Source organism: Vombatus ursinus, unplaced genomic scaffold (assembly GCF_900497805.2).
Source record: "Vombatus ursinus unplaced genomic scaffold, bare-nosed wombat genome assembly UNPS02014810.1, whole genome shotgun sequence".
NCBI classification, from domain to species: Eukaryota; Metazoa; Chordata; class Mammalia; order Diprotodontia; family Vombatidae; genus Vombatus; species Vombatus ursinus.
The window spans coordinates 21,075,175-21,101,523 of NW_020954588.1; the positions used below are offsets into that span (position 1 = coordinate 21,075,175).

Genomic DNA, 26,349 nt, shown 5'->3' on the forward strand with positions numbered 1-26,349 from the left:
TTTGTGTTTTTTTTTAAAAGAACTACACTTATAGCTTTGCGTCTTTCTGAAATGTCATATTTCTGAGTTTTTTGGAGGATGAATCAAATGATAGTTTTGAAGAAGCTAGGGTCTTTGTGAAATTGCTCTATGTGGGAAGAGATGCCATGTCTTTGATATGTGGTTGTGCCTATGTGTGGGCGCTGTGGAAGGATGACCTCCTTTTGTCTTGTGAAATGGGCCCAGTGATTCCATTCTGTTACCTAGAGCCTTACTTCTTCAGCCCCTTCCTCTTAAACATTGAGGATAATCTTTTTCCCCTTGTGGTTTCTGGTGCATCGTTTAACACCAATGAACATTACTCCCCAGAATTAATTACATGCCCACATTCATTTGGGACAGATGAACTATGTAGAATCCTGGAAGACGTGCTCTACACTTGCCAAATAGCCATTTTCTTTTCTAGGACTATACAGGAAATTTTAGAATTGACTCTGTATTCAAAAAGTAGGTAGTAGGTAAATGGGCAACAAAGATTTTTTGCACATACTTCAAGGCATTCAATAATACAATGACACTATGAGTGACATGTCCCACTGTGAACTTAGAGAATTGAATTTCATTACACTGAGTTTTTAGGATATTTGGAAATTTTTCAGGTTGGATTTTTTTTTTCTTTGCCTCAGAGATTAAGATGAGTTGTTTTTCCTGTAAACATGAGGATATTTCCCAATATTTCACCTGAGTATATATGCCTGTTTTATGTATAGTTAGTGCAGTAAGATAGCACTATGTTTTGAATGAAGAGCATTATCCCTTGTCTATAGGTCAATAACCTTATTTAAAACCATGTTTCTACAAATTTTATGACCTCTTAATTTAAACTTTAGCTTAGTAAAAATAGCCTGTGCCTTCACATTTTAGTAGATACCAGTGGTCTATGAAATTGAAACATTAATCACTTATTTTGTCTAAATATTCCCTCTAGTGCCAAGTGTACATTTCTTAAACTGTTTTGCTAATAAAAGATTGCATCTAAGCCAAGGAACCTTAAGGGAACCAATCTCAGCAAAGTTTTAAGTATGCTCATGCAATGGCTAAATTTCCTTACCAGAGTGATTTTATTTTCCTAAAATTGGATATGCCACAAAAAGTGGACTCTAAAGACCAGTAATCTTTTGGGGAAAAAAATGTGCTTTCCATCTTGGATTCCTCTTAAAGTCATTTAATTGGTGACGGTGCATTAAGTGTTGGGAAATATCCTGTTGAGTCATTTTTGTGAACTTAAGAGCCCAAGATTCTGTAAGTGTGCTAGACCACAGATTATTGCTGAGACCAACATGAAATTGTGATCACTTGTCACTCCTAATGTCAGCACTTCCAAACTGTGCCTGTAAGTCTGTCTTATTTACAAATACTTAAAGTGTGCCAACCACAGTGAATTCAGTATCAGTTCTATATCATGTGCTAGAAAGAGAATATACTTAAGGCCAACTGGGGAGGTATAGGACCAAAATTATTCTATACTGTCAATTATAAGAATTCCTACGTTTGCATTTTTGTGTGATGACTTTTATGCTGTACTAATTATGTAATGTCTATGTGTATCTTCATAAAGAGCAGCTCTTTGAGGTCAGGCAGAATGTGGATTTTAAAGGTGCATACAGTAACTCTGGAGAAATAAAAGTGTCATTTAGTTCAACGTCATTATGAAAAATGGCTAAAAAGCATTTCTCCTTACCAAATGTCCTTACAAACAAATGAAAGAAGTGCTACTGAAGCCTCATGCCAATAGCCATAATTGCTTTGGCACTTGGACAAGCCACAAGTGTTATAAAGTCACCAACAGATTTTTCCTTAAGTGTTCATTTTAATATCTAAACAATTTGAGTAGACCAGTTTAAAATTACTCTGATGATTTGAGTGATTAAGAGGTATTTGAAAAGTCTATGCATATGATTGATGTCAAAAAGTCACCTTTGTGCTGTGTTGAGTGACTGCCAGTTGCGTCTGAGGCTGTGTTTCAGTAAATCTAAAACAGACAGATTGTCAGGTCCCTTGTTTCTAAGCACCGAACAGCATAACTTGCCAGGTGCTAAATTTATCTGCAGATTGGGATGTCCAGCATGGTTGCCCACCACTTGTTTCTGATATTCTGTTAGTATTCCTAAGATCAGCAGGAAGGGCACACACAGGAAATCTACTGTTGTAGATCTTTGAATGTCACAAATCAAAACAGTGCCATTAGAATTCCACTTATGATTTGTATCAAAAATAGCAATTTCTGATGCCTGTTAGTGAAAATAACAATTTTCCCCAATCCTAAAATTTATTCAGCTGTTTCTGACTGTACCTTATCAATGATTGACATTTGAGCATAGTGCACTTTATAATACTTCTGGCGTAATGAGGTTCCTAAAAATCTTTTTAAAGAAGTCTCCTTTGTTTCTTCCATCTCCAAGAGATTTCACTGGAGCTGTTTAGCAAAGGGCTCAGGTGACTTGGCCTGGTAATCTGTGTCATATGAAGATAAATTTGTCTACAGAGATTTTCAGAACTGTTGAGTTAGGATGAGCAGCCTGCAACATCTGCTGCCTCCAGAAGAGCTGCTCCATCCATGATGATAGGAGGAATTTAAGATGGTGTCACTTTCATCATTGGTAGTCATGGAATATTGTGCCACAGTAACGCAAAATAAACTTGACTTGCTTCCTTGTGATGTTTGAAGGGAACCCTTTCTGCTTTTTGATTGTGTGCCTCATGGTTAAGTTTCAAGTACTCTGTACGCTCAAAATTCATCTTTACATGAATTGGAAGAAAATGGATTGGACTAAAACAGTGAAGTTGTAAGCCTGATGCTGGTGGACTGTGAAGGGCTTCTTTCTAGAATTTTCCTGACCGATCTTTTAGAAGACTGAGTGTAAGCATGAATGGTACAAGAGTAATGTCTGAAACTTAGGATATTTCTAACATCCCATTAAGATAAATAAAATCATGGAGTTAGCAGAGCCTTCTGTCAGTTTGGATTAGCAATGCTGTATGAACTTAGCAGATCCTATAATACATTATAACCTTTAAAATTCAATAAATGTACCACTTGTCCCATTGTGACATCATGTTTTATGTTTATAAGAAAAGCATGAAAAACATTCCATTATTATTTTTCTCCCTTTATTCAAAGGACAGTCAATGCCACTAGATTTTAGTGCTATACTTTAAAATACTGGTTAGAATAGGTATGAATTAGTGAAAACAAATGCATTATCTGCTGTATTCTATAGCAGAATGACTGATTTTAAGATCGCATTTCATGTATAAATTAAGCAAGCATGGGCTGGTGGTGCACCTTGTATTCAGTAATCTGGCATGCATGCTGGTAAAATTTCTTCCTACACTTTGGAGGCACCACAGGCCTTTTTATCCAGTTGCTGGTTATGTAAAATACATGCAGAATGTTAATGCAGTGTTGTAATGGTAAAAATGTGTAAAGTGTTACTAATTGATATAACTGATAACAGATTAAATGTGCCTGACAAAATCTTGTACCACACACAGTATGTTAGGTTTTTGACTAATATGGACTTCAGTGGAATAGTCTTTAGATATTTCAAGCCTTTGTTTTACTTACACAATGGTGCTCTATTCTGTGTTTTTTCTCCTTTCAAAGAGGCATTCGAACACTTGTATACATATTACATCCAAAGGAGTCCAAATGTAATTGGTTTTTAAAAACTTTTGTTTTGCAGTCACTGTATGATAGTCAAATTTCCAATATATTCTCATCTTAGAATATATTTGTTTTGCACACTCTGCGCTGACTTGGACCAGATAAAAGTCAGTAAACATTACAAAAGATAATCGATTCCACACTGCCTTTGGAGTGTGTCTGTATCCAGATAAAGTCTTAACAGCTTTAATTTAAGCTAATAAAAACCAGGGACTTGTGCCGTGCATTCTCCAATAGTGCTTTTGCATCAATGACTTCCCTGTGAAATGGTCACTTGCTATGAACTTCTGTTCATAGCTTTTTCCAATGGATTTGATCTTTGTATTTGTACAGTGGCTCAGTGAAACATGTTGCCATGAGTTGATATTGTAACCAATAAACAAGTGCTTTTAACCAGACTCTTTGTAGCAGAGATATTTTTCCCCCCACAGCTTCCTGTATAGCCAAGCAATAGTAATTGATAATTGTCCTACTTGATAGGACTGGAGTGTATTGTTCTTTCATCTCAAGTGTACACCTTAGCATCCAAAGGGCAGACACGTTGCCTTTGTACTACCTGGGCAGTCTTGGGAGCTAACATTTCCCAACAGTAAATTAAGCTGAATGAATATCTGAAGAATTTCTGTCTTTTAGCTTATTTTATGCCACCAGTATTCTAGGCTAGTTATTGGTAATTTTTAGAAAAGACAGTACCACATGAGTACCAGTGAATACAGGAGTCATTTAACTTCCCAAGAGATGGGACACCCATCTTCTTTCTAGGCAAAGAAAGGAGGTGAAGGTTAAGAGACCCTTTCTAGTAAAGTAGTTAAATGTGGTATTTAGACTTGTTTTAAGTATACCCCACCTCCCCTAAATTAGCAACTGCTTCAATCAAAATGTGTGGTAGCTCTATGTCACTGAAGGCTCAAATGTAACATGTGTTCAATTAATTACTACTCAGTAAGTCTGAGTATTACCAATCAGGCTCAACTGCCATAGAGGTTAGTTAATTCTGCCAAATGCCAGAGTCCTTTTATCCAAGAGTACTCTTCAAAACTAAGCCGCATATGCCGTACTAAGTGGCAGGAGGTCAGAGACCTTGCCAAGATCACCATGAGGAAAGCAGCAAAACTACACAAGGGGAAAAAGTGAACATGTTGTCTCCAAGATGAACGGCTTTCCCAAGAGGCTTGCTGTACCTCTTACAAATGTGGTGTCAATATAAATGTTCTCTATATCATCAGGCAAACAATGGGTATAGCTTTTATTTTTCCCTTGGAAGTTTGAACCACTATAAAATAACTATGTTTGTAAAAAGTTTAGGATTATACAAAGTTTATAAATGATCTTGCAGACATAGAAAATAAACATCAAGTATTTTGTAAAAGTCTGAACCACATTAGTACTAAAATCACATAATTTCTGTGCAAGTCGTAGGCTTGGGTTGGCTTTAGGATGGGGGGTGGGGGACCAAGAGGGTTGGTTTTGGTTCCTTAAGCCATCTTTCCTATTTCCAACATGCATACAACAGATTTCCAAACAATCAGGTAGCAAGTCTTTATTTCAAAGTACTGAAGGAAACTGATGACTGCTGTACTAGTCAGATCGATGGAACCAAGCCACTGCGCTGCCCACATGCACGTAAGGAGCTGGCTCATACTAGGGGCCAGTTTGTGGCCTGAGTGTGAACTCTAATCCAAGACCACCCAGTGTTGCCACTTTTCCCATTCTTCCTTGTGGGCCCTGTCAGGGTTATTAGCAGTCTCAACAACTTTTTTTTCAATTCTGGACCTGAATATTTTATCCTGTTAAACATTTAATCTGCATAAAAATATATATAAATAATTTGAAAGGCTTTTAATGGCCAAAAACAATGCTATTTATTCTTTAAAAATACAGGCACACCTGCCTGGAGAAGGTCAAATAATAAATAGCATTCAGAAGCCTTAAAGGCACAAAAAAGGGAAGCAGTGGATGAATCACCCCCCAAAATCACTATTTACAGTAAAATGTTCTCAACAGAAAACTGCTCAGGCAGCCCTGGGAAGGAGCTCAGCTCTGGTACCTAAAATAAGGGAGTATGAAATTCTCTTCTTTCCCCAGCAAAATGTCAAACCTGGCCAATACATTTTCCCCCGAGAGCAACAGAATTTTTCTTCAACCCCATTTTGGATATAAAAGCAAACTGGACGATTCACCATATACTCAAGCACATGAAAACCTTGGTAAGATGAAACACAAGCTGGCACATTCACACAATGAAAAGGACACCGGGGAACCCTACTTGGCCAATGTTCCACATGAAAGCCCGAGCCCACACAGGCAAGCACTCCCTTCTTACTTCTGTACATGAAAGTATTCCTGACACTTTGGATTCTAACTGCTCTATATGGCTGAACTATTTTTAATCAATCTGGCACTTTCAACTTCATTTCAGGAGTTTCATAGATGGTGTTCCTTTTTTGCTTGGGAAAGAGGATTATTACCCACAAATCCTGTTTTAAGTGAATGACAATTTGATGACAAGGCCCAATTAGGTAGTTGTAATGGGCAAGTTAAAAATTTATGAATGTATTAACAAAAATGATGTTATCTGCATAAATAATAACACTTTAAGACATCCTCCTCTTCTTGGCTAATAGATAAGTGAGTATTTTAAAAAAATAAAAGACTGGTTACTCCCAATAAAAGAGGACACAGAAAAAGTTATTCTGGAAAAAACGGGGCTATAATAGTCTTTCTAATTCCTGGATGCCAGGAAGCAGGGTTTTTCAGAATCAAACAAAACCCTATCTAGGAGCTCAAAAACCCATTCCCCAACCATAGGTCTCACAATCAGTTGTACTTCCCTTCACAAATTCATTATTTTAAATCACAAAAGATTTGGTTCTTTAACCTCTCCCCCGCCCCCATTACAACTAAGGATCCAAACATACCACGTAACCACTGTTAAGAAACAAAGACCTCAAGAGAGATCACTGCCAGAATCTAAACCCAGACAATCCCTATTTCGAGTCATCCTTCATGTAAATCAACACAAGAGTCAAGAGTCCTGCTTCTCCTCTGGGGCCACCAGAGTCTGCTGAGATTCTTCTATTTGCTTGGGTGAAGGAACTGCCTGGTAAAATTCTCCAGGTCGTTTTCAAGTCGAATTGCTTTATTTCTGTTTTTAAAAGTACACAAAAGGTTATCAAAAATTAGCATATGGATCCATGAAAATGCATTCCATCCAATAATTTAGAAAAAATTCTGCTGTTGCTAGAATTCTTGCCACTCAGAAGAGATTCAACAGTTAGCAAACCCTTTCAGAGTATTTCATCATCCTAAAATGTAGCTGCTCTGCGGGTGGCTAAGATACAAAGTCTTAATCAAACTGGACAAAAATTGGCAAAATACATTTCTGGCTACTTATGACTGCCATCAGAATGAAGTATTGCATGTTCCAAAGTCTTGCATACAAGGCTATTCAAATGATAGTCTAATTCAATGTGCAACTACTAACAATTCTAATTGTGGGATTTCTCCAATGGTTTCAAAGAGATAAATGTGATTTATTGGACATTTGAGTAATAGAATCACAGCTTTACCCTTCAAGATCATACAGATTCCAAGTTCGTTTCTGCCTGTCTGGGAAATCATTTGTGTAATTACATAAACTCAATCGGAAAACAATGTACACAACCGTAACGATTTTCCTTATCAACAACGTCCTCAAGTGTACTCTACGTGTACATGTGGGTGTATCAGTACACACAAACAGCTGGATTATAAAACTAGGAAAGGCTTCACTCAGCACTGGACTCCGAAGTGACATTTTAATCCTGCTACAGTCCTAAGAAATAGCTCATTTTTAATACTGCTGGCAGTACTTCCTACTTATATTAGTTTTATCATCCTGTTCAAGGGCCCAGAAGATGGACCACAGAAAACTGATTTTAACTGCCTAGGCAAAATAGTGGGCTAAGAAGATACTTTATTCTACGTATTGATAACATTGCTAACAACTTTTTTCCTATTGATAAAATAAATTATCTCACCCCAACTCTGATAGCAGCATAAAAAATTAAATATTGTACCACCAATTATCTAGTGAATGTTAACATAACCCTCCTACTGAAACAACTAAGAGGCCTTCTGCATTAAGATCAATCAGCATAAAAATTAATGCATTTTGTTACAAAACCTTTTCCTATGACTCATACCTTAAAAGTTTTGAATTGTTTTGTATTTTCTCCAACTGGTCTATTTCTTTGGACAGCCTAGAAATTTCTTCTTCCAGCTGTTTCTGGGTAACATCAACTTGCTGACACAGACGAGCAAAAGTCGTAGCCATTTCCCTTTTAAAGAAAGATTAGGGAGAAAATACTTTAGGTCGTCAGCCTGCTTTACTGAGGGGATAGCACCAAGATGAGATTTAAAATTGTTTATATTAAAGACAGCCAATCATGGGAAAATTGTGAGATAAAACCACACAGCTAAAGAAAAGACACTGAGTCAAGCCTTGAATGTACAAGCCAAACTCATCCCCTTGGCTTATTTTTACGTTGCTTACAGATACTTCTAGCAACATTGTCTTGAAAAACCAGTATTCTTCAATGCCACACGATGGAGCAACACTCCTCTATCAAAGGCGACAAAGTTTAAAACTAAACGCAGCTTTGCAGAACAAACAACTTGGATTGTTCACCACAAACATGAAGAACAGAGTCCTAGAACCACCCAGGTTAACACAAAAGATGGGCATGCTGTCCAGAGGAGGCAGCACTCATTGACCCTGCGGTCAAGAAACCTAGCTTTCCATGTCTCTGCTCTGACCCTGACTAGCTCTTTGGGGAAGGATATTCACTGGATTCACAGGATCTGTAAAACAGAGATGATAACAAGTCTCACAGGCATTGGGGACCCAAAGGTATGGCTAGCGGGAGTTCCTTCTCTCCCGTTCCCACTCAAAAGCCACTGATGTTCGGTGCCAGGTTGCCCTGGTCGTGAGGGTGTGCTGCCTTCTCAGGTCTAAGCACCTGAGTAGCACCGCTACCCAAAGACAAGCAGCCCCCACTGGTGGTGTGCAGGTCTGAAGCTAACTCCTGCTCCCCCCACCACACGGTCTGCTGATGACTTTACCTTCTTCAAAGAAAAGAGCCCCTCTATCACACTGATGTGCTCCAGTGTATTACTTGTCAATTTGTCAAGCCAGAAGTGACTCAGGTCCACTCAAACCCCCAAGGAAGCCGTGACCCAACTTTCTTTTCACTGCAACTATCAAGTATGATTGGCCAGTGCTCTACCTGGGAACTCTACTTAGACAAAAACATCTCAAGTACCTAACTGCCCTCACCCCCACCCCACTCCACCCCTATACCTAGGGGCCCTCTGGCAGGAGAGATGGCTTCTGAATCCACTCACTCCTCCAAGCATTCAGTCAACAAACATTAGTAAGCTCCTACTATGTGGCAGGCACTGTGCTAAGTGCTGGGAATACAAAGAGACAAAAGACAGTCCCTGCCCTCAAGGAGCTTATAGTCTAATACAAGGACTGGTTGCCTAAGCCCAACTGTTAGATACTATGGATGACAAATACTCATACATCAACAATAAAATGTGAAACCAGAAGATGTGACTTGTTCTGTTTTCTTCTCTACCAATGCACAACTGCAGAAGGCTGTCTGTCACCAGAAAATCTTAACTGGAGGCATTTTCAACCTACATGGGTTTCACCTGGTCAGATGCTTCCTAAACCTCTCACTCATAGATGCTATGAAAGGGACAACAATGAGATCCAGGCAACAGGACTTAGGAAAATATGGAGACAGAAAGATTCTTTTCACCCAGGAGTTGTTCACATCATGCTCCATGGAAGAAGTGGCATCAGACCTAAGCCTTGCTAAGAACAGAGAGTGCTTGTTTCAATGTTCTAGTCCTGGATTCGTATCCTGGTTCTGTCTGCCCTCAGTGACTCTGGACATGTGCCTGAACTTGAGACAGTTTCCTCATCTGTGAACTGCAGTGATGGCACTGGAGCTTGAGGTTTCCTCGGGGTACAGACCGTCACCCCAATACTTTTACTAGAACACACACTTTGTGACTTACTGCTGTACTTGATGGCTGCAGTTAGCACTCGTGAAGCTGACGATCATCTGCAGTTTTTCAGTTGCATAGTTTACAAACTGCTGCTTGAAGGCCTTCTCCTTTGCTCGAGTGGTCCAACTCAGCCATTCATAGAGATACAAAGCTCCATACATACTTAGGGAAATTGTTATAAGTTTCCAGCCCACTGTTTTCCAAATCTGCAAGGGAAACAATTATCCGTTACTGTCAACTGAGCTTGGAGCAAACAAAGGACAGAAATGGAGGTACTCCATGGGGCCATTTTAATTGCATGGCTATCTTTGCAAATTCCAAAGTTTTTTTAAAAAATCAATTAAAAAAAAACCAACTAGGGAATCTATAGGTGAAATCCAAGTCACTTTCCTCTCTGCATAAAGGATTAACTCAGGGGAAGAGCCAAGGTTAACTTCTCATCTGCATTACACCCAGCCTGTCAGCTAACTGCTAAATTTAGAGGGCTACAAATATTTCACTGCGATCCTCTCTCCTCTGTAGTCACCTAGATCCAATTCTGGAATCAGTGGGGACTTATGTAGCAGCACGGAGAAACAGACTTTTTCCTTTTGATTTCAAAATTACAGAAAGAATTACACATGCTATCATTTCTACAGAAGGTCTGGGACACCTCTGAGGCCAGTGTTCCAACAAGCTCCCTGGCCTTCCTGGAAGTTAAGTCACCTGCCGCTGTTTTCTCAGCCTTGGGTTCATCGGTCAAATGTGCTACAAGAGTCCTTTCCAGCTCCAAATCCAGCTTTGATCCTACTATACGGCGTCTGTTACCTAGCTGTTTCCTCAGAGGTCATCTATCATGTTGATGGGTGCTCCGAGGCACGGCATCCCAGGAGGCACAGGAGATACTAAAGAATGAAACTCTGAAGCCGCAAAGGGAAGCCATTCCAAAACGAACAATGGCCAACGTGGATGCACAGGGAACTCACCAAGCAGCTTTTCAGATTTTCAAAACACATAAAGAAGATGGGAGGGAGGCCAAGGGACAGAGTAGTCAGTCAAGAATACTAAAGCATAGAGTGAGTTGAAGCTGGACAGGGAAGCTAAAGATAATAAAAACAGTCTTAGCTTGGATGGGATAATGATAAAGATCAAAAGGGAGATGGTCCTATCGCATAGTTCTGATTTTGCTTTTGCTACTAAGGAAAATGACCTTTGTAAAAGATAACATTTCCATAGTGCTTACTATGGGAGGAAGGTGCTACTGTGATTCTCATTTTACAGTTGAGGAAACTGAGGCAAGCAGAGGTTAAATGATTTGCCCAGGGTCACACAGCTACCAAGTGTCTGAACAGAACTAAAATGACTTAACAGGTAGATGACATCAAGAGAAGAACACCTAGTTGTCCTTGATAAATTCAAGTCACCTTCAAGAAAACAGGACCATGAAGGCACTACTGGTGGAGCTGTGAAATGAGCAATCTGGAACCATGTCCCCAAATTCATTAAACCGTGCATATCATTGACCCAGCAATGCCATTACTAGGCCTATACACCAAAGAGATTAAGAGAGAAAGAACCTATGTGTACAAAATGTTTATAGCAGCTCTTTTAGTAGTAGCAAAAAAACCCCTGGAAACTAAGGAAGTACCCATCACCTGAAGACTAGCTTAGCAAAGGATGGTACATGTATGTAATAGAATACTGTTGTGACATAGGAATAAGACTTTTTTTAATATGGCCAACATGGATATTTGTTTTTGACTATGCATATTTTACAAGACAGGAGAGAGGCAGTAAGATAGAGAGAAAATTGATTTTAATTGAAAAAAAAATTTTAATCACTGAGCCCACATGAACTTGGTTTCTGAAAGAACTTATAGATGTGACATCTAAGCATTATCAGTGATATTTTTAAGATCATTTCAGAGAAGTAACACAAAACTAGGGAAGTGCAAATGTCCCAATTATAAAAGGATCATGGCTTTAGAAGCTATCAAATTCAATATTCTCCTTTTACAGATAAGGAAACTGAGATTAAGTGACTTGCCCATGGGCACACAGCTCCTAAGTGTCTAAGCCAGGTCTTTCTGATGCTGGGTCCAGTGTTCTACTGACCACATCACCACGCTTCCAGGTCAGTAACAACAGCTTCAATTCCTGGGAATCATTAATGAGATGACTGGCAAACATCTAAAAGTGGAAACAGACTATAAAAAGCCAGCATGACCTCATCAAGACCAGGTCATGCCAGACTAAGCTCATTCCCTTTTTTTGACAGCACTACTAACTCAGAATGCTGAGGATAGAGCTTACCTAGACTTTAGCAAAGCTTTTTGATAAGGTTAATTCACATTTTTTTTAATATAGGGTTTTTAAAGTGTGTTATCTGCCTTATCTCATTTGATTCATCTAAGTATGATAAGTGGATACAAATATCATCCCATTTTACAGGACAGAGCATTGAGGCCAAGAAGCTAAATAATTTCTTCAGAGCCCTACAACTACTGTGTCTGTGGTAGGATGGAAAATGAAATCTTCCTGACTCTCAATCCTGCACCATTTATTTTTTCTTAACATTCACTTTTTCACTTTTCTATTTCCGTATTTTCTCTCTCTCTCTCTCTTTAGCCTCTTCCCCACTCACTGAGAAGGCAATGGCAAAACATTTCCATAGTAACCATGTTGTCCCCACTTCCCTCCCCCAACAAAAAAAAAAGGCAAGAAAAATAAAGTAGAAAATATACCCTTCACTTTACACTCTGAGTCCAATCAACTCTCTTTCTAGAGGTAGATAGCATTGTTCATCACGATCTCCTGGGAAGTGCTATGGATCACTACTGATCCTGGAACTCACACAATTCTTACAGAGAACATAGAAGGATATGATTCAGAAGGGTATCTGTTAACCATTCAATATCAGTGTGGCAGAAGGTCTCTAGTGGGATGGCTCAGGAATCTATGCTTGGCCCTGAGATATTTAATAACATTTTTATCAATGAATTTGACAAAGACATAGAAGGGGGGTTAATGGGTTCCAAGTTCAGTGAGTCTGCAGTGTGATATGGCAACTCAATGACACAGAAAATGAAGCTTATGGAATAAGGAATTAGAGGCCCAGTGGACTCCACCCTCCTCAGAACTCATCTTAAGTTCTGGGTTTCGTTTAAAGTTTTACGGGATTTAAGAAGGATCAATTAACAAGCTGAATAATGTTCAAGGAGGGACCCCGGGATGGTGAGAGTCTAGATTCCATATTACATAAAGATCAACGGAAAGAAATGAAAATGTTTATTCTTGAGAAGAATGGGGGGTTGGGAGGAGGGGGTGGGTGAGATGACAACGATGAGGCCAACAAGAGGTTGAAGAGCCATCACACAGAGAAGGGATAAGGCCTGTTCTGCTCGGCCCTAGTGGGCAGAAGCAGCAGTGAATGGAAGAAACCAAGAAAAGCTTCCTAAAGACAAGAGCATCCCCAAGGGGAAGGAGCTACCTCCTGGGGGGGAGGGGCTCCCCAATTCGTAGAGGTCTTCCTCCAAGCCAAGGCTGGTTGACCCCTTGTTAAATATGTCAGAGCTAAAGATGCCTTTCACACATGGGGGGAACTTATTGGCCACTGAAGTACCTTCCCAACTCCCAAATGTTGTGGTTCTGTGACAAAGGAGAACTCTCACAAGTATGTTGAGACGCATTCAACATTCCCATACGCTAGAGATAATCACAGACAAGCTAGGTTTCACTGTTTCTCAAACAAAATTAAATTCATTTTCTCTATCTTAAAATCTGACAGGCAGGAGTCTTACTTCAACACACCTACGGGATTTGGAGCTACAAAAACAAAAATTATCCAAGGTATTTTATTTTAAAAGCTCATTTCAAGCAAAATGTTGGAAAAACTCATGACTTTTCATATTGCTAACCAACATGATAGTCTTCAATATTAAAGAACTTGTTTCTAAATTGTATGAAGACTACCTGATACAGTGTACATCTTTCATAAAGATATGTCTACTTATGATAAGGCTTACAGAATGTTATTGCAACTGCATGTTTTTAACCTAAAAACTTCCAAATATTATTGCTGGGCCTTTTCCTGGTCCTACAGGCACTCCTGTCAAAATGTTAGCTGTGGTTAAAAGACAGAACAGTGTTACTTGCCACTCCGCCAACGAAAATGATGCCCATAGAAGTCCTCGATGTTAAAGAAGCTAAGCCCGTTACGAGGGTCACCATCAGTTCTTCCTGAGACACAACATCTGGTGTTGCAGGATTAGGAGGAGCAGAGGGAGTAGAAGCGATAGATCGAGGCACCTGGCAGCGTGGGGAAAACAAACAGAACAGAATGGTCATGCATTTACAGAACCCCGTCTGGTTCTCTCAAGGTGGCACAGCTGGGTAGACAGAGAACCCAGCTTTAGCTCTGAGACCTGCAGTTCTCTAAAAGCTGTTCAATTTTAGAAGGAAAAAATGGGTCCCCTTCATGAGTAGGTCGTGAAGTTCTGAGTAAAATGAAAATGGAAGCATGACGACAGTGCCAAAAAAAGGGGGCCACCCATCCCCCTAGTCCATCCCACTTTCAAAAAGCCAACCGTGAAGAACTTAAGAAATAAGCCCTGCTCCACATGCTGGAAGAGTCTAAACTCTTGTTTGGGACTGGGAGAGCCAGCAAGGCAGCCTTCCTCCAGACAGCTCCTCCCTATAAATGAGCTGATTAGCTATATCTTCCCTGCAGATATGAAAAGGTCGAATGGAAAGAAAGACAAGCAGTCGTGAGTAATCAGGAGCAGGAAGGAATCATCTCACAGGAGACAGTGCAGTCATGGTGGTGCGAGATATCAATGGCTGCCTTTTATTCTGTGGCCTTGCTATGTACTCTCTCTCTGTTAGAGAAAGTGTCCAAACTGACATCCCTTCTGCCTCTTTCCTCAGCACCTTATAAGACTGTGGCACAGTCACACAAAGGCACAAGGTCCTCAAGAATTCAGGCAAATAAACACCAAGGGCCTAGGATGAGGTCGGTGCCCACAGTCAAAACTACTCCCATTGTGCAAGTCAAGGCAACTTCCCCCCCCCCCAAACATGTACCAGAGATTAAAATTCAGACGTTAAAACCTTCAGAGACAGAGAACCACCAAGGCCTAAGGAGGATCGAGTCTAGCCTATTTGCTCTTAAATACAGCTGATGACCAGACACTGTGTGGCAATCAAACTGAGCAGCCAGATTGACAGTAACTGGTCCATGTGCTAAAGGTATGACAAATAAGTGTGCCAGTTCTGATTTTCTAGTTTGTAGCAGAATTTTAACAAGTTTTACCTTACCTGTAAGATGGGCTCTGATAATCCTAAGAGAACCCTCTGGGCATTCGTAGGCCCCAAGAACCGGCTAACCAGGGATGACCACCCCAAGGAAAAACGAAATACAATATCTTCTTCAAAGTCAGAACACAACTTGTGACAGTTCAAGTCGTAGCTGAGATCAAATTTCTTACAAGGGATTAATACATGGAGCTTATTCTGTATACCGGTAGGAAGCAATGGCTTCAGATTTTCTAGAAAGTAAAACAAAAACAAAAACAAAAACGCTCCTTTCAAGGACGAGCAGGCTTTGTGTGGATTTTTTTTTTTAAATTTCAACAATATGTATACAGTAAAATTATATTTGTACTTAGAAGTATGTGAGACAGCAGAAAAACTACCATAATGTATAAACTCTTAGCAACTAGAGTTCATAATTAGTAATATAACTTCCAAACTTAACAGAACACTCAAGGACAAGGACAAGCACAAAATTTGTAGCAAATGACAAAATAAACCCTACAAGTTTAAAAACAGAAGTCTCCATCTCAGGACACCAAAAGTATTACCAATCATTTCCTGCTGCGATTGGTGCATTGAGGCATTGACTTCAGTGGAACAGCGATCAGCCAAATTTCTTCCCATACCATCTTCTATGTGCTTGTTTAGTTCCTGTTGTGACATTTATATAATAATTTTTCATAATCAATTAAATCCCAGGTCTGGTATAAAACAGTTTTACAACATAAATCTCTCGACTATAAGATAAAAGCTAACAAAATTTTTTATTTAGATTAAAAATTGTTCCAAGTTTCTCCATAGTTTCATAACCCAATCTTGTACCTAACACACACCCAGACTCCCACCCCCCCCACATACACACCCACACACATACTCTCCTCTAAAATGATTTCTGCTGCTTTTCATCCCTGCCTTCTTCAACGGAGAAAGCCTCTTGCTTTAACTTCAATTAAATTAAGCAAACATTATGCACCTATGTGTAGGGCAGTGAGTTCAATTGAATGTGCTGACAGCCCTAAAATTGCAAATATATTAAAAGGAATAAAAATCCCAATTAATGTTTAGGCCAAGTTAGATATTGTATGGAAGAATGAACTCCATTCCACTGACCAAGGCAATGACAATTATAGTTGTAAGCCTAGTGGGTGAACTCTGTCCTTTCTAACTACTAACTTGACAAGTAGCTTCTACATTTGACAGAGAGAAATGAAGACTAAAAGCAAATAAAGGCTACGTGGAGGCTAAAATGTGAAACTGGTCTTTCCTAAGAGCCTAAGAGGTACCACACCACACAGCAAAGATTATATCCCAACAGCACAAAACAAATAGAAAGAAATATCACTCAAAAGAACTGTGTGGCTATTCAACTTACAGTTTTATACACTTTGAGCACACTTGGAGAAGGATGGAAGTCAGAACAAAACTCATCAACCAAAAGGGAGAGACGACAAATTTCATCCGTCATAGCACACGAAACCTGAAAGCATTAGAATGAGTCATTCAACTCAGAAACATCTCAACCATCACAGAAAACCTCCACTCCCAAAATGAGACCCTCAAATCTATTTTTAAACATACCTTGTTCTCTACCTCTGCTGTAACCTCTTTGATCTTTTTCTTAACATCTTGTGTTAAAAGATTCATCTGGTTTCTAATAAAGTCCAATCTGTCCGTCTGGTCCTCCCTCTCCTCCAAGGAATAAATCCTAAGGTAGCATTAAGGGACAACAATACACATTTAAGGCGCAGACAAAGGAACAAAAGAAACGAAGCTGGCCTAAATTTGCTCAAAAATGTATCCAATAGTTTTAAGGCATTACAAACACTAACAGCTAACAATTTACATTAGAAATAGGTTAGATTATGTTAGAAAGTTGAATGATTAAAATAAACCTAACTCAGTCACTGCTACTACTGCTACTACTAACATGCTAAGCTCCATAGATGCTAGGGCCACCCTCCTTTCTGATCTTCTTCAATGCCAGAATCCAAGGGGGCACTCCAATGTTGGATGAATCAGCTGATTTATGACATAAACCATATTTTGTTTTCAAAGGAGCACCTGGGAAATCCTCAAAGGGTAAAACAATCTGATTTATTGATCTAGGTCAAACAAAAATTCTTTTGTACAAGTTGTTACAATAAAGCTCAAATTTCCTTAGTTTAATAATTCTATGGCACTATAAAATAACCTGAGAAAAATCAAAGATTATACTTTCTACCTAAGAAAAATGATCCCTTTCCCTGAAATGGGCTTCCACAAGAAATTGTGACTGTCCTATGGGCAGGCCTGGTTCCCTTCGTGTCTTTCTCTCCTATCCAGAATATAGTCCAATACAGCAGGCTACTGAAAATGTTATTTTCTGCCTTATAAAAAATAGGAATCTCTATAACAGTTGATTTTGTGTGCCCAAAATGTACATTTGAGTCATAATTCCTTTGTAATATATATGAACATGATCATTCATAAAAGGGCACAAGAGGATACTTCACAAATCAAAGACAGTTTTGGAATGATATATTTGATCGTATTGTTACATTTTTGACCAGGGAAGTGTAAAACGGTTACCACAAACTACCATTCTTTCATTGGAAGAAAGGGAATTCGTACCTTTTTTCTGCGGCTGCCACGTTTATTGCATCCATTATGTTTTTCACAGTGTCTATTATCTGTTTAGCTCTGATAGTGTGCTGTTCAAACTTTGTTTTCACTGCTGACTGCGAGATACACTCCTGCGAGGGCCCAAGCCACAACACATCACTGTAATTCCATCCCAATATGTTCAGGAATTTAAGACAAAAAACTTGCTGTTGTCAAAATAACTCTGCCCCCCCCAAAATAAAAACAATCAAATAAATCAAAGTACCAAGCATTTGTAAACTCAAAACTTAAAAAGATTTTGAACAGCAAGCCTGGATCTTTGTGTATCTTTTCACAGTAATGTGCATTGTCAACTGCATAACATAAAGATTATAAAAAGAAAGCAGGTAAATATGGATACATAAGGGGCTAAAAACTCCAACATAAAGAAGCACAATAATTTCTGCCCTATGGATTTCTTGATACTGTGAACCTATTTAATCTCTTTAACCTGATGTGGTCCAATTTTATATATTACCAGGCAGAATAAAATCTTTCTTGGGGGGAGGTGGGGAAGGTGGGCAGGCTCCCTTCAATTTTGTTCATGATTCTATCCCTTGCTGTGTGAAAATTTCTAGAATCACAGATTCATACCAAGTGCAAATTTTGGAAACTTTTACAAAATTCTTGTAATTTTCAGAACTATGAATATAGATGTCTAGTTATAGACAGCTACAGCTATAGTGTCATCATATGACTCCAATGATTTACTCTCCTAAATCTAAGGTCAAAACCAGTTGGTTTCATTTTACCTTTAACTCAATGTAGGGGTTAATATTAATAACCTTTATATTCAAACAGCTAAAATTTTATTATGTTTTCAAAACAATGCAAGAAACATCGCATTGTGCCAAATGATCTGATATGAAGGAATGTTTTGCAGAAAAACACTGTTGCCCTCTATGACACTGGCTTGGAACTGGTGGGGAGGGACTAAAGAGTCTTAGTTTTCATGAACATAACTTCTTCAACATCAATTTTCTGCCTGTACCACTTCTTGAGAGGCGCTGCTAAAATGAGCTCCCTAAGTTGAGTACCAGGGAGATGAAGACTGAAAAGGACTGGGCTTGAAGGAGACACTCTGCCTACCAGTGAAGGTTGGCATCTTTTGTCCAACCTTTAAAAAAGAAAAAGTTCAAGGACTTCACTCTCAGTCTGAGAGAGCTATATAGGACACAAAGTTCGTGACTTGCCCAAGGTCACTCACATAACCAGTATGTGTCACAGGTAGGACCGGAAAGGAGGTCTTCTGGGTTTTGAGGCCAGGTCTCTCTCTATCCACTGTCTCTCGCTGGGTAAAAATGGCACTCTCATTTCTTTGTCTTCAAGTCCTCTCTTTCAACCATGCTTGTTGAATTGGTTTCACACTTCAGAAAGATACCCACTAGACCTGGTATCACAATTTGGTAAATAACTCTGTGACTACACCAGTCATTCTTCATTATTTCTAAAACTTTGACCATATTCCCTTAACTTTTATCTTTTCTTAGACTGAATATTCCTAAACCACTTTAGTTTACCCTCCCTCCGTATCTACCTGTCTTGTCTGTTATATCTATATATATAACAAGAACTACTCAATTGGAGGACGTGAGGGTATGGTGTGAAGGGTTCTTAGAATCAAAAACTTCAAATTTAGGATGACTCGTGAATGGATCCTTTTCCTAGGTCTTGGCTTATTAGCTGATGAGCTCTAAGCTAATGCCTGTAAATTCCTGATCCCACTCTAAATCAAGCTGAAACTCCACTCCTACTTTGCTATCAAGGCCTCTGTTCTCATATCACCTTGGGAAGCCTGATGATACGGTGTGGGACAGACTATTATTATTTTTGACATAATCGGGTGTTGAACACCAGAGGTGTCAAACTTAAATAGAAACGGGGCCACTAAACATGGCTAAGAATCCCTGAGGGCCTTAGTGACTCAGAAAACCATTATGTTATGTTAACTTTACCTGTGTTTTACTGTATTTTTATTAATTTTGTTAAATACTTTTCAATTAATTTTAATCTAGGGCAAGCTAGGAAGTTGTCTTGTGTTTGACGCCTCTGTCCTAAACAACTGCCCGTTTTTACTTAAAACTGGCAGCAGTGGGTGTATTAGTTTATGATGTCAACATTAAAAATGAGACCAGCTAATTTTTTGGGGGGAGGGGGGGCCACCTAGGCAATGTGGTTAAGTGACTTGCCCAGGGTCACACAGCTAGTAAGAGTTACATGTCTGAGGCTGGATTTGAACTCAGGTCCTCCTGAATCCAGGGCCAATGCTCTACCCACTGCGCCACCTAGCTGCCCCTGACCAGCTAATTTTTAATCGGTTTTAAACTACCTCCTATGGATACACCTCCCAAGTTAAAATTACCTTAAAATTATATGATGAAAGCAGAAAAGACAAATTTTAAAAAGAGAACAAAAACAAAAAGAATGATTAAAAGGCAGGCAGTGCTCCTCGATGAAGTAGATCTAGGTTTCAGCGATGAAGATTCAGTTTTATAAGAAACAACACAATTTAAGAGCTAGACTGGGGAGGAAAGAAGAGCTCCAAAAGCTAGTGATACAAATAGAGACAGATTAAGTTTAAAAACAACAACAACAAAAGACCAAGAATAGGAGAAGACAAATTTCTCTGTAACAAAATTGTCATTTGATTGTTTTTTAAAGTAGTTTTAAAAACAAATGAAATCATTTTGTACTACACTTCAAACACAAAACCCTTAATTAAATTTGTCAAAAATAGCATTTTTGATCCATTCACTAGTGGTTCTTTACAATCTGATTCATGTGCTTTTCTGTACAAATCTTTGCAAAAGATAAAACTTTCCACTCACCCCTTATGTATTCACTAAAACAAAATACGATACAAGAAGATACTTTTTTGTTGAGGCTAATGGCAGCAAATTAGCAAAATTATCCACTGATTCTGGTACATTTGTGTTCTTGGCCTAAAAGCTACACTCTTTAGGAACACTTAGCACTTCCAAGAGTCTCCGAAAAGAATAAGCAGACCAATTCTTGAGTCCAAGCTCACTGCTTCCTTAGCTCTCTAAGCCCACCTAGATGCCTCAACACAGGGAGCAGTCATTGAGCTCTCCCAGGCGGCAGAAAGTAGCACCCCACACAGTGAGTGACATGCCTGGATTTTGACCTTCCAAAGGCGAAGGGATTTCACATTTCAAAAAGCATATTGGCAAAGGTCAAACAGTACATACATCATTTCTATGTGAGATAGCGATATAAGTGGAATAACCTCAATTAAGGCCTACTTGACTACAAACAGCCAAATGCCTTTTAAAGTAGTGATTGGGCAGAAGGACAGTTCACTGAGCAGCCCAGAGTTACGATATCAGCTGCAAGCAACAAAAGGAACACCATTCAGATTTCAAACTTGTATTTAAATCATGAGTGCCTGCCCTAAACGTTTACTAGATATAACTATAAAATTACCAATAAAAGTATAATCAATAGTCCCCAATCAGAATTGGGCTGAGGAGATAACAGAAAGGAATAACATCAAGGGTATTTTCCTTCCTAATATTCAACTCACTCCAATTAGGACCAAACTAGTTCCTAAGATAAGTCAATCATCGTGTTTTAATACATCCATTTCCTTCTACATTAGCTATTCTGTGGTATTAATCATACCACATGATGAATCTTATAGACTCTTCCCCCTACCTTCTCCATAAATCATTACAGAAAAGCTAGATGTGTTCATGGGGATGGGCCACTAGAGACACTGCTCACATAAGGCCATGGCAAAAAAAAAAAAATAATAATATATCTGAGGTGTTCATTTTGCAGCAATAATTCCAAGCATTTCTGAAGTATAAAAAAAATTGTTAACGACATGATTAAATGCTTAAGTTGCTTTCAAGTCACAGTTTACCTTGAAAGCTGTTATCTAAGATTAAAAAAAAATTTTTTTTCCTTCTAACTGGCCTTATATGATTGTTTTTAATGTACAAAAATCTGTCTCCCATATATTTGGGGTCTAGCCCTAAGCTGAGGAGGTCTGGTCCCAATCTGTCATGCAAATTAGCAGACACTGCTTAATAAACTGATTAATAATAATAAACTGAGCATTGAACCATTCCTCAATCATTTCATCTTTCACCTAAAATAGTCTAACAACGAATACAGGAGGAAACATTACCTTTTATCCTTTTCCAACAGATATTTCTTTGATGCAGTTAATTGTCTGCATCATATATCAACTATATCCTGTTTGTGCATGTGTCTCATTAGCTACAGTTAATGATGTTTACCATATATCATTTTACATCTTTTAATGGTTGAGGTTTCTTAAATGGTTTTTATGTTCTCATGTATTTTGTTAGTGTAGCCAGTGCTAATAGAGTAAGCATTTCCTTTGATTGTATTGCTTTTCTGTATAAAAGTCTTAGAATAAAATTTAACTGAACTGGTACTATACAGATATACTATACATCTCCCTTGCTTAACAAATTAAGAATCTCTGGATGTAAATGACTTTCTTTCTGACTTCCACAACCCAATGCATGTCCGCCTCTTCTCTGCAATACACACTTGGGATAGCAGCCTCCTCAAGAAGCCAGAAGAGCTTATGTGTCCTCCCAAGGCCTCAGATGCTATCTTTCAGAAACAGTACTGGAACCCCAACTTTTTCTGACTCTGAGGCCAGCTCTCTATCCACCATACCAAACTACCTATCTCTAACTGTAGTGATATATGGGGATAAAAATCCACACACACTCACAACAGCTCAGGGTTTGGCAGAAGACCAGAAACAGATGAAAACCCCACATACGCATGGTCAGCCTAAGGTGGACAGGTCAAATTCCATGGCTACAGCCCTGTAATAAGAGACACAGAGCAGACCCTTGCCCCTCAGCCTTTGTCCATCCCATCACATCCCTCAGTGTTTGATGGCTGGCAGGGGAAATGAAGCAATGACTAACCCCAGAGCCAAGAGGCCAATCAGAGCTCCTCAGGTAGGCCTCCCCAGAGAGACCATCAAAATTCTTAACTTATCTGGGGGCTCTCCTAGTTCTCCACAGAGCACATACTGTAACTCTATACTGTGCAACTGTATTATCATCCCTCAGCAGCCAGAGTACAGAGAGGACCCCAACATAACCAGAGGAGGCTTTCGGTTCTAAAATTTAAAAATCTCAATTCTGTAGGCCAAAATATCATGTTCCAATAGAACACAGGAGGGTTTTATGTTCCTGTGCTGCTGTAAAATTCTTATTTTACCTCGCTTTTCTAGAGGTCTTCTTGTGCTCTCTAGATCCCTCTACTATTAGGTTTGGTCACAAAGATGCTAAACAGGAAAGTAAGGGCGATTCTTCTCTTCGACCTTTCCCTGACTTTTGTATTCTGATCAACCACAACTACCGGACAAAGGCATGGTTTACAAACTTTTAGGAGAAAAAAAGTGAATGGAAATGCTCAAAGTAGTCTGGTAGCTTTGTGCAGGAAGCATATTCAAAATCTCCTTTTTAGCTTCTCCACAAATAGCAACAAATAGCATTTCTCTAGTCTAGAAAACCCTTCCAGACTTTTCAAAGTGTGTAAAAGGCCTTTAAGCTAGAAATGCTTGGATATCAGAATGTTAATAAAGACTGTCCAGCAGACTTGACCCCAAAACAGAGAGTACAGTGAGAATGTTTTTTCTTCAACACAGATCAGGAATAAAACATAACACGAACTTTCTCTAAAGTATACACAAAGAAAAAAAGTGCCCTCCTTGCATTCTCCACTGTCCAAGCTTAGAAGTTAACTAGGTCCCAGATTCTTCCTCTCTTCTATTCAGCCTTTCTGCGATACACAAAGACTGACTCGCCAGGGTGTTGGAAAGAATTAATGGGAACAACAGCAAGGGTTTTGGATTATTTTACCACCTACCTAGAAGTTGGAAATCCCAACAAATCCTACCTCAAAGATTTGTTCAAAGTTCTGAAACTCCTGGAATCTTGTCTGAAATCCTTCAGCAAGGGCCCCACCTGTAATATTTAGGTAAAGATTCTATAATAACAAAATTAAATAAGTCAAGATCTGCAATAAGCTCATGCTAATAGCTCACAGTTAACAGGGATCCCATCAAACCCTTTCTGGTCAGTGCTGCCTACCTCCCTCAGGCATCCCTTGTGCCTTTTGCTTTCGTGCACTGAGAACTTCCTTTGCTGAAACAAAGAAGATGCGATTCTGTGCCTCAGAGGGATCCACCACTTTGAGCTCCTCCACCAAGAAATTCAAGCAGCGCTCCATGTGCTGCCGTCGCACCTGCACAAAGTGAGAGCTTTGAAAAACCCATGACGCCTTGGAGAAAGAACAATGGCCAATCCAGTTTGATCATATGCAAAAAACGAGGGTGATCGCTAACATCCCCTGCTGGCTTCATGACCATTCCTCTAAAGAGGTTAAGAATCTTTCTACTTTAAACATCCACCATCCACTGTGGCCTTTCTCCAGAGCCATCTCCTGTCCTTCAGGTCCATTCCACAAGACCACCAAATTAGGTATATTCACATTTTGGCACATCCCTCATATTATAGTCCCATGTGGAACAATCTTAGACTAAAGCCTCCTGGACAGCAGGTGGTGGTTTTGCTTCAACATAATTCATCAAGTCCAGGAAACTTTCCTCCCATGGCAGCTAGGTTTGCAAAACTACATTATTTTAAAACCTCCAGAAGTAAAACTACTTAGAAAGAAAAGGAAAGTATCTTCTAATCTTCTTGCTCTGTATTTCTCTTTAAAGGGTTCATGTTAAGATCCAATCACACACACTTCATTTCATTCAACAGCGGTGTTCACAGACCAAAGGCCCAGCTTTTAAAATATTTGGCTCTATAATGTTGATAGATTTCCTGAGCTGATAATTCAATGCTTCTGTGATCACTTCAGAAATTAAGGAAACATAACTCACATCTTCCATATATTCTGGTTCTGAGGCAGAGGCATCCCAACGGTTATTCAGGATAAAGATATTAGGCTTGGAAAGTCGTTCATTTACCTTGTGAAAAAAGTGTTTTTCCTAAAAAAAAAAAAGGCCAAAAAACACAGAAACCTCACTTTTTCAAATACATTTACATATTGTCAATTTACATTTAAAAGCTAAACTTTAGTTACTGTGCTGCAAGCATTTTAGATCTCTCAGAAAAATCTAAACACCTACAGTAAAAGGATCAAATGATTTCACATGCATATTCTAATAAAACCAATTCATAAATGGGGAAATTAAGAACTGAACTTACCATACTCTGAGAGAGACCTGAGGAACACCCTAAATGCCTTTATGCTGAATCCCATGAGTCCTAGGACTATGGTATCATCCTAGGTCTCTGTACCCATTTAGAAAGGAGTTGAAGGGCAAGCTAAGGCAAGATGGAAAGGCTAACACTGATCTTTGTCCATGAATTTAACAGTGGTTTGTTTATTCTCTGACTTCTAATTAAACGTCCTTCTGTCTGGTAAATTCCCCTCAAGACCATCCCAACCTAACTCAACACTACATCTGTGTCTCAACGAAAGAAGACCCGAGTTAGCCTCAAACACTGTTGGACAACTGGGCAAAGGATTGGAGATCTCCTATGGCAAAGCAGCCATGCCCCAGCATGTACAAAACCGCCCTGATGGTCAGAGACCATTTGTCTTCTCTGAAGACAAAGGCAACCTTTCTGTTCTGGTCCCTTCACCTTCTTTGTCTGCCAAACACTCCTCTGTCACTCTCAAGTCACATGGTCATAAGAGGGCAAGGGATGAACAAAACTCCTGTTGCCTTGGAAATTCTCCCAGAGACAAGTCCTCATGGTATGAGAGCTACTAACTTCCGCATAGCTCCCTAAAATGTCATTTGGGTTTTTTTCCCCTAACTCTACCACTTTTCAAAATTAACATTGGCAGAATGTTTCCCAACAGTAAAAGAGAGTAATTTGCTCAAATCCTACCGTGTTCATTAATGTTGATTCTGAATTTGCTACCAAAACGAAGACATCAGCATCTAAACAAAATTTATCAATCCAGCTATCCAGCTCCGTAGTGACGTCTGTGCCTGGACTATTGGAGTAAAATAAAAACTTGGTTATACAACAAAATACATTTTTGACTGAAAATTCAAAGAATTAATTTTCAAAAACCCTTACACTATAAACTGAAGACATAAATGCTAAGTAAAAGTTAGTCTGTAGTCTCAATATGGTAAGTCATCCAAAACAATTTCCATAAAGACCTGGTTTCTAGTAATCAGCTCAAGGCTTAGGATTTAAATTACTTTCTTGCCTGTAAGAATGAGATTTATTTCCTAGGTTGAAAACTTGCAATCTGCACAGTGTTTGTTCTACTTATCAGGCTCCACTGCTGACAACTCAACATGGTTTCCAAATACCATGGCCATTTGAAATTGAAAAAAATATTTAATAAAAGTATAACAGTATTTCTATTACTATGGACGTGAAAAAAGTAAAGCTGTGACTGATCTGGGCCTCTTCGGTGCAAGGTTCTAACCAAGTTAGTTCTGTAAACTACTTCTTGAAAAGTGATTCCTATTTAAACAACAAAAACAAACAGTCATATGTGGAACACTAGGTTGTGGTAGTACCCAGTAAATGTTACAATTTTTTTTTTATGGCTAAGATTATTCAATACTAGTGTACAGGGCACAAGAATTT

The 26,349-nt window shown here is 39.0% G+C and overlaps 1 protein-coding gene across 3 annotated transcripts in view; it reads right to left on the minus strand.

Moving 5' to 3' along the window:
- Window positions 1-4,939: 4,939 nt before the first annotated feature.
- Window positions 4,940-26,349, minus strand: part of MFN1 (mitofusin 1) — a 37,599-nt gene continuing 16,189 nt past the window's right edge. For all 3 annotated transcript variants that reach the window (XM_027875841.1, XM_027875842.1, XM_027875843.1), the window contains 13 exons: window positions 25,630-25,738; window positions 24,609-24,716; window positions 23,809-23,962; window positions 23,615-23,682; window positions 17,669-17,790; window positions 16,637-16,763; window positions 16,431-16,535; window positions 15,607-15,709; window positions 15,062-15,291; window positions 13,901-14,053; window positions 9,776-9,972; window positions 7,891-8,025; window positions 4,940-6,851 (listed from right to left, as the gene is read on the minus strand). In XM_027875841.1, coding sequence (XP_027731642.1) covers window positions 6,782-6,851; window positions 7,891-8,025; window positions 9,776-9,972; window positions 13,901-14,053; window positions 15,062-15,291; window positions 15,607-15,709; window positions 16,431-16,535; window positions 16,637-16,763; window positions 17,669-17,790; window positions 23,615-23,682; window positions 23,809-23,962; window positions 24,609-24,716; window positions 25,630-25,738 — 1,681 coding nt within the window. In that variant the 3' untranslated portion in view covers window positions 4,940-6,781. The remainder of the gene's footprint in view (window positions 6,852-7,890; window positions 8,026-9,775; window positions 9,973-13,900; window positions 14,054-15,061; window positions 15,292-15,606; window positions 15,710-16,430; window positions 16,536-16,636; window positions 16,764-17,668; window positions 17,791-23,614; window positions 23,683-23,808; window positions 23,963-24,608; window positions 24,717-25,629; window positions 25,739-26,349) is intronic.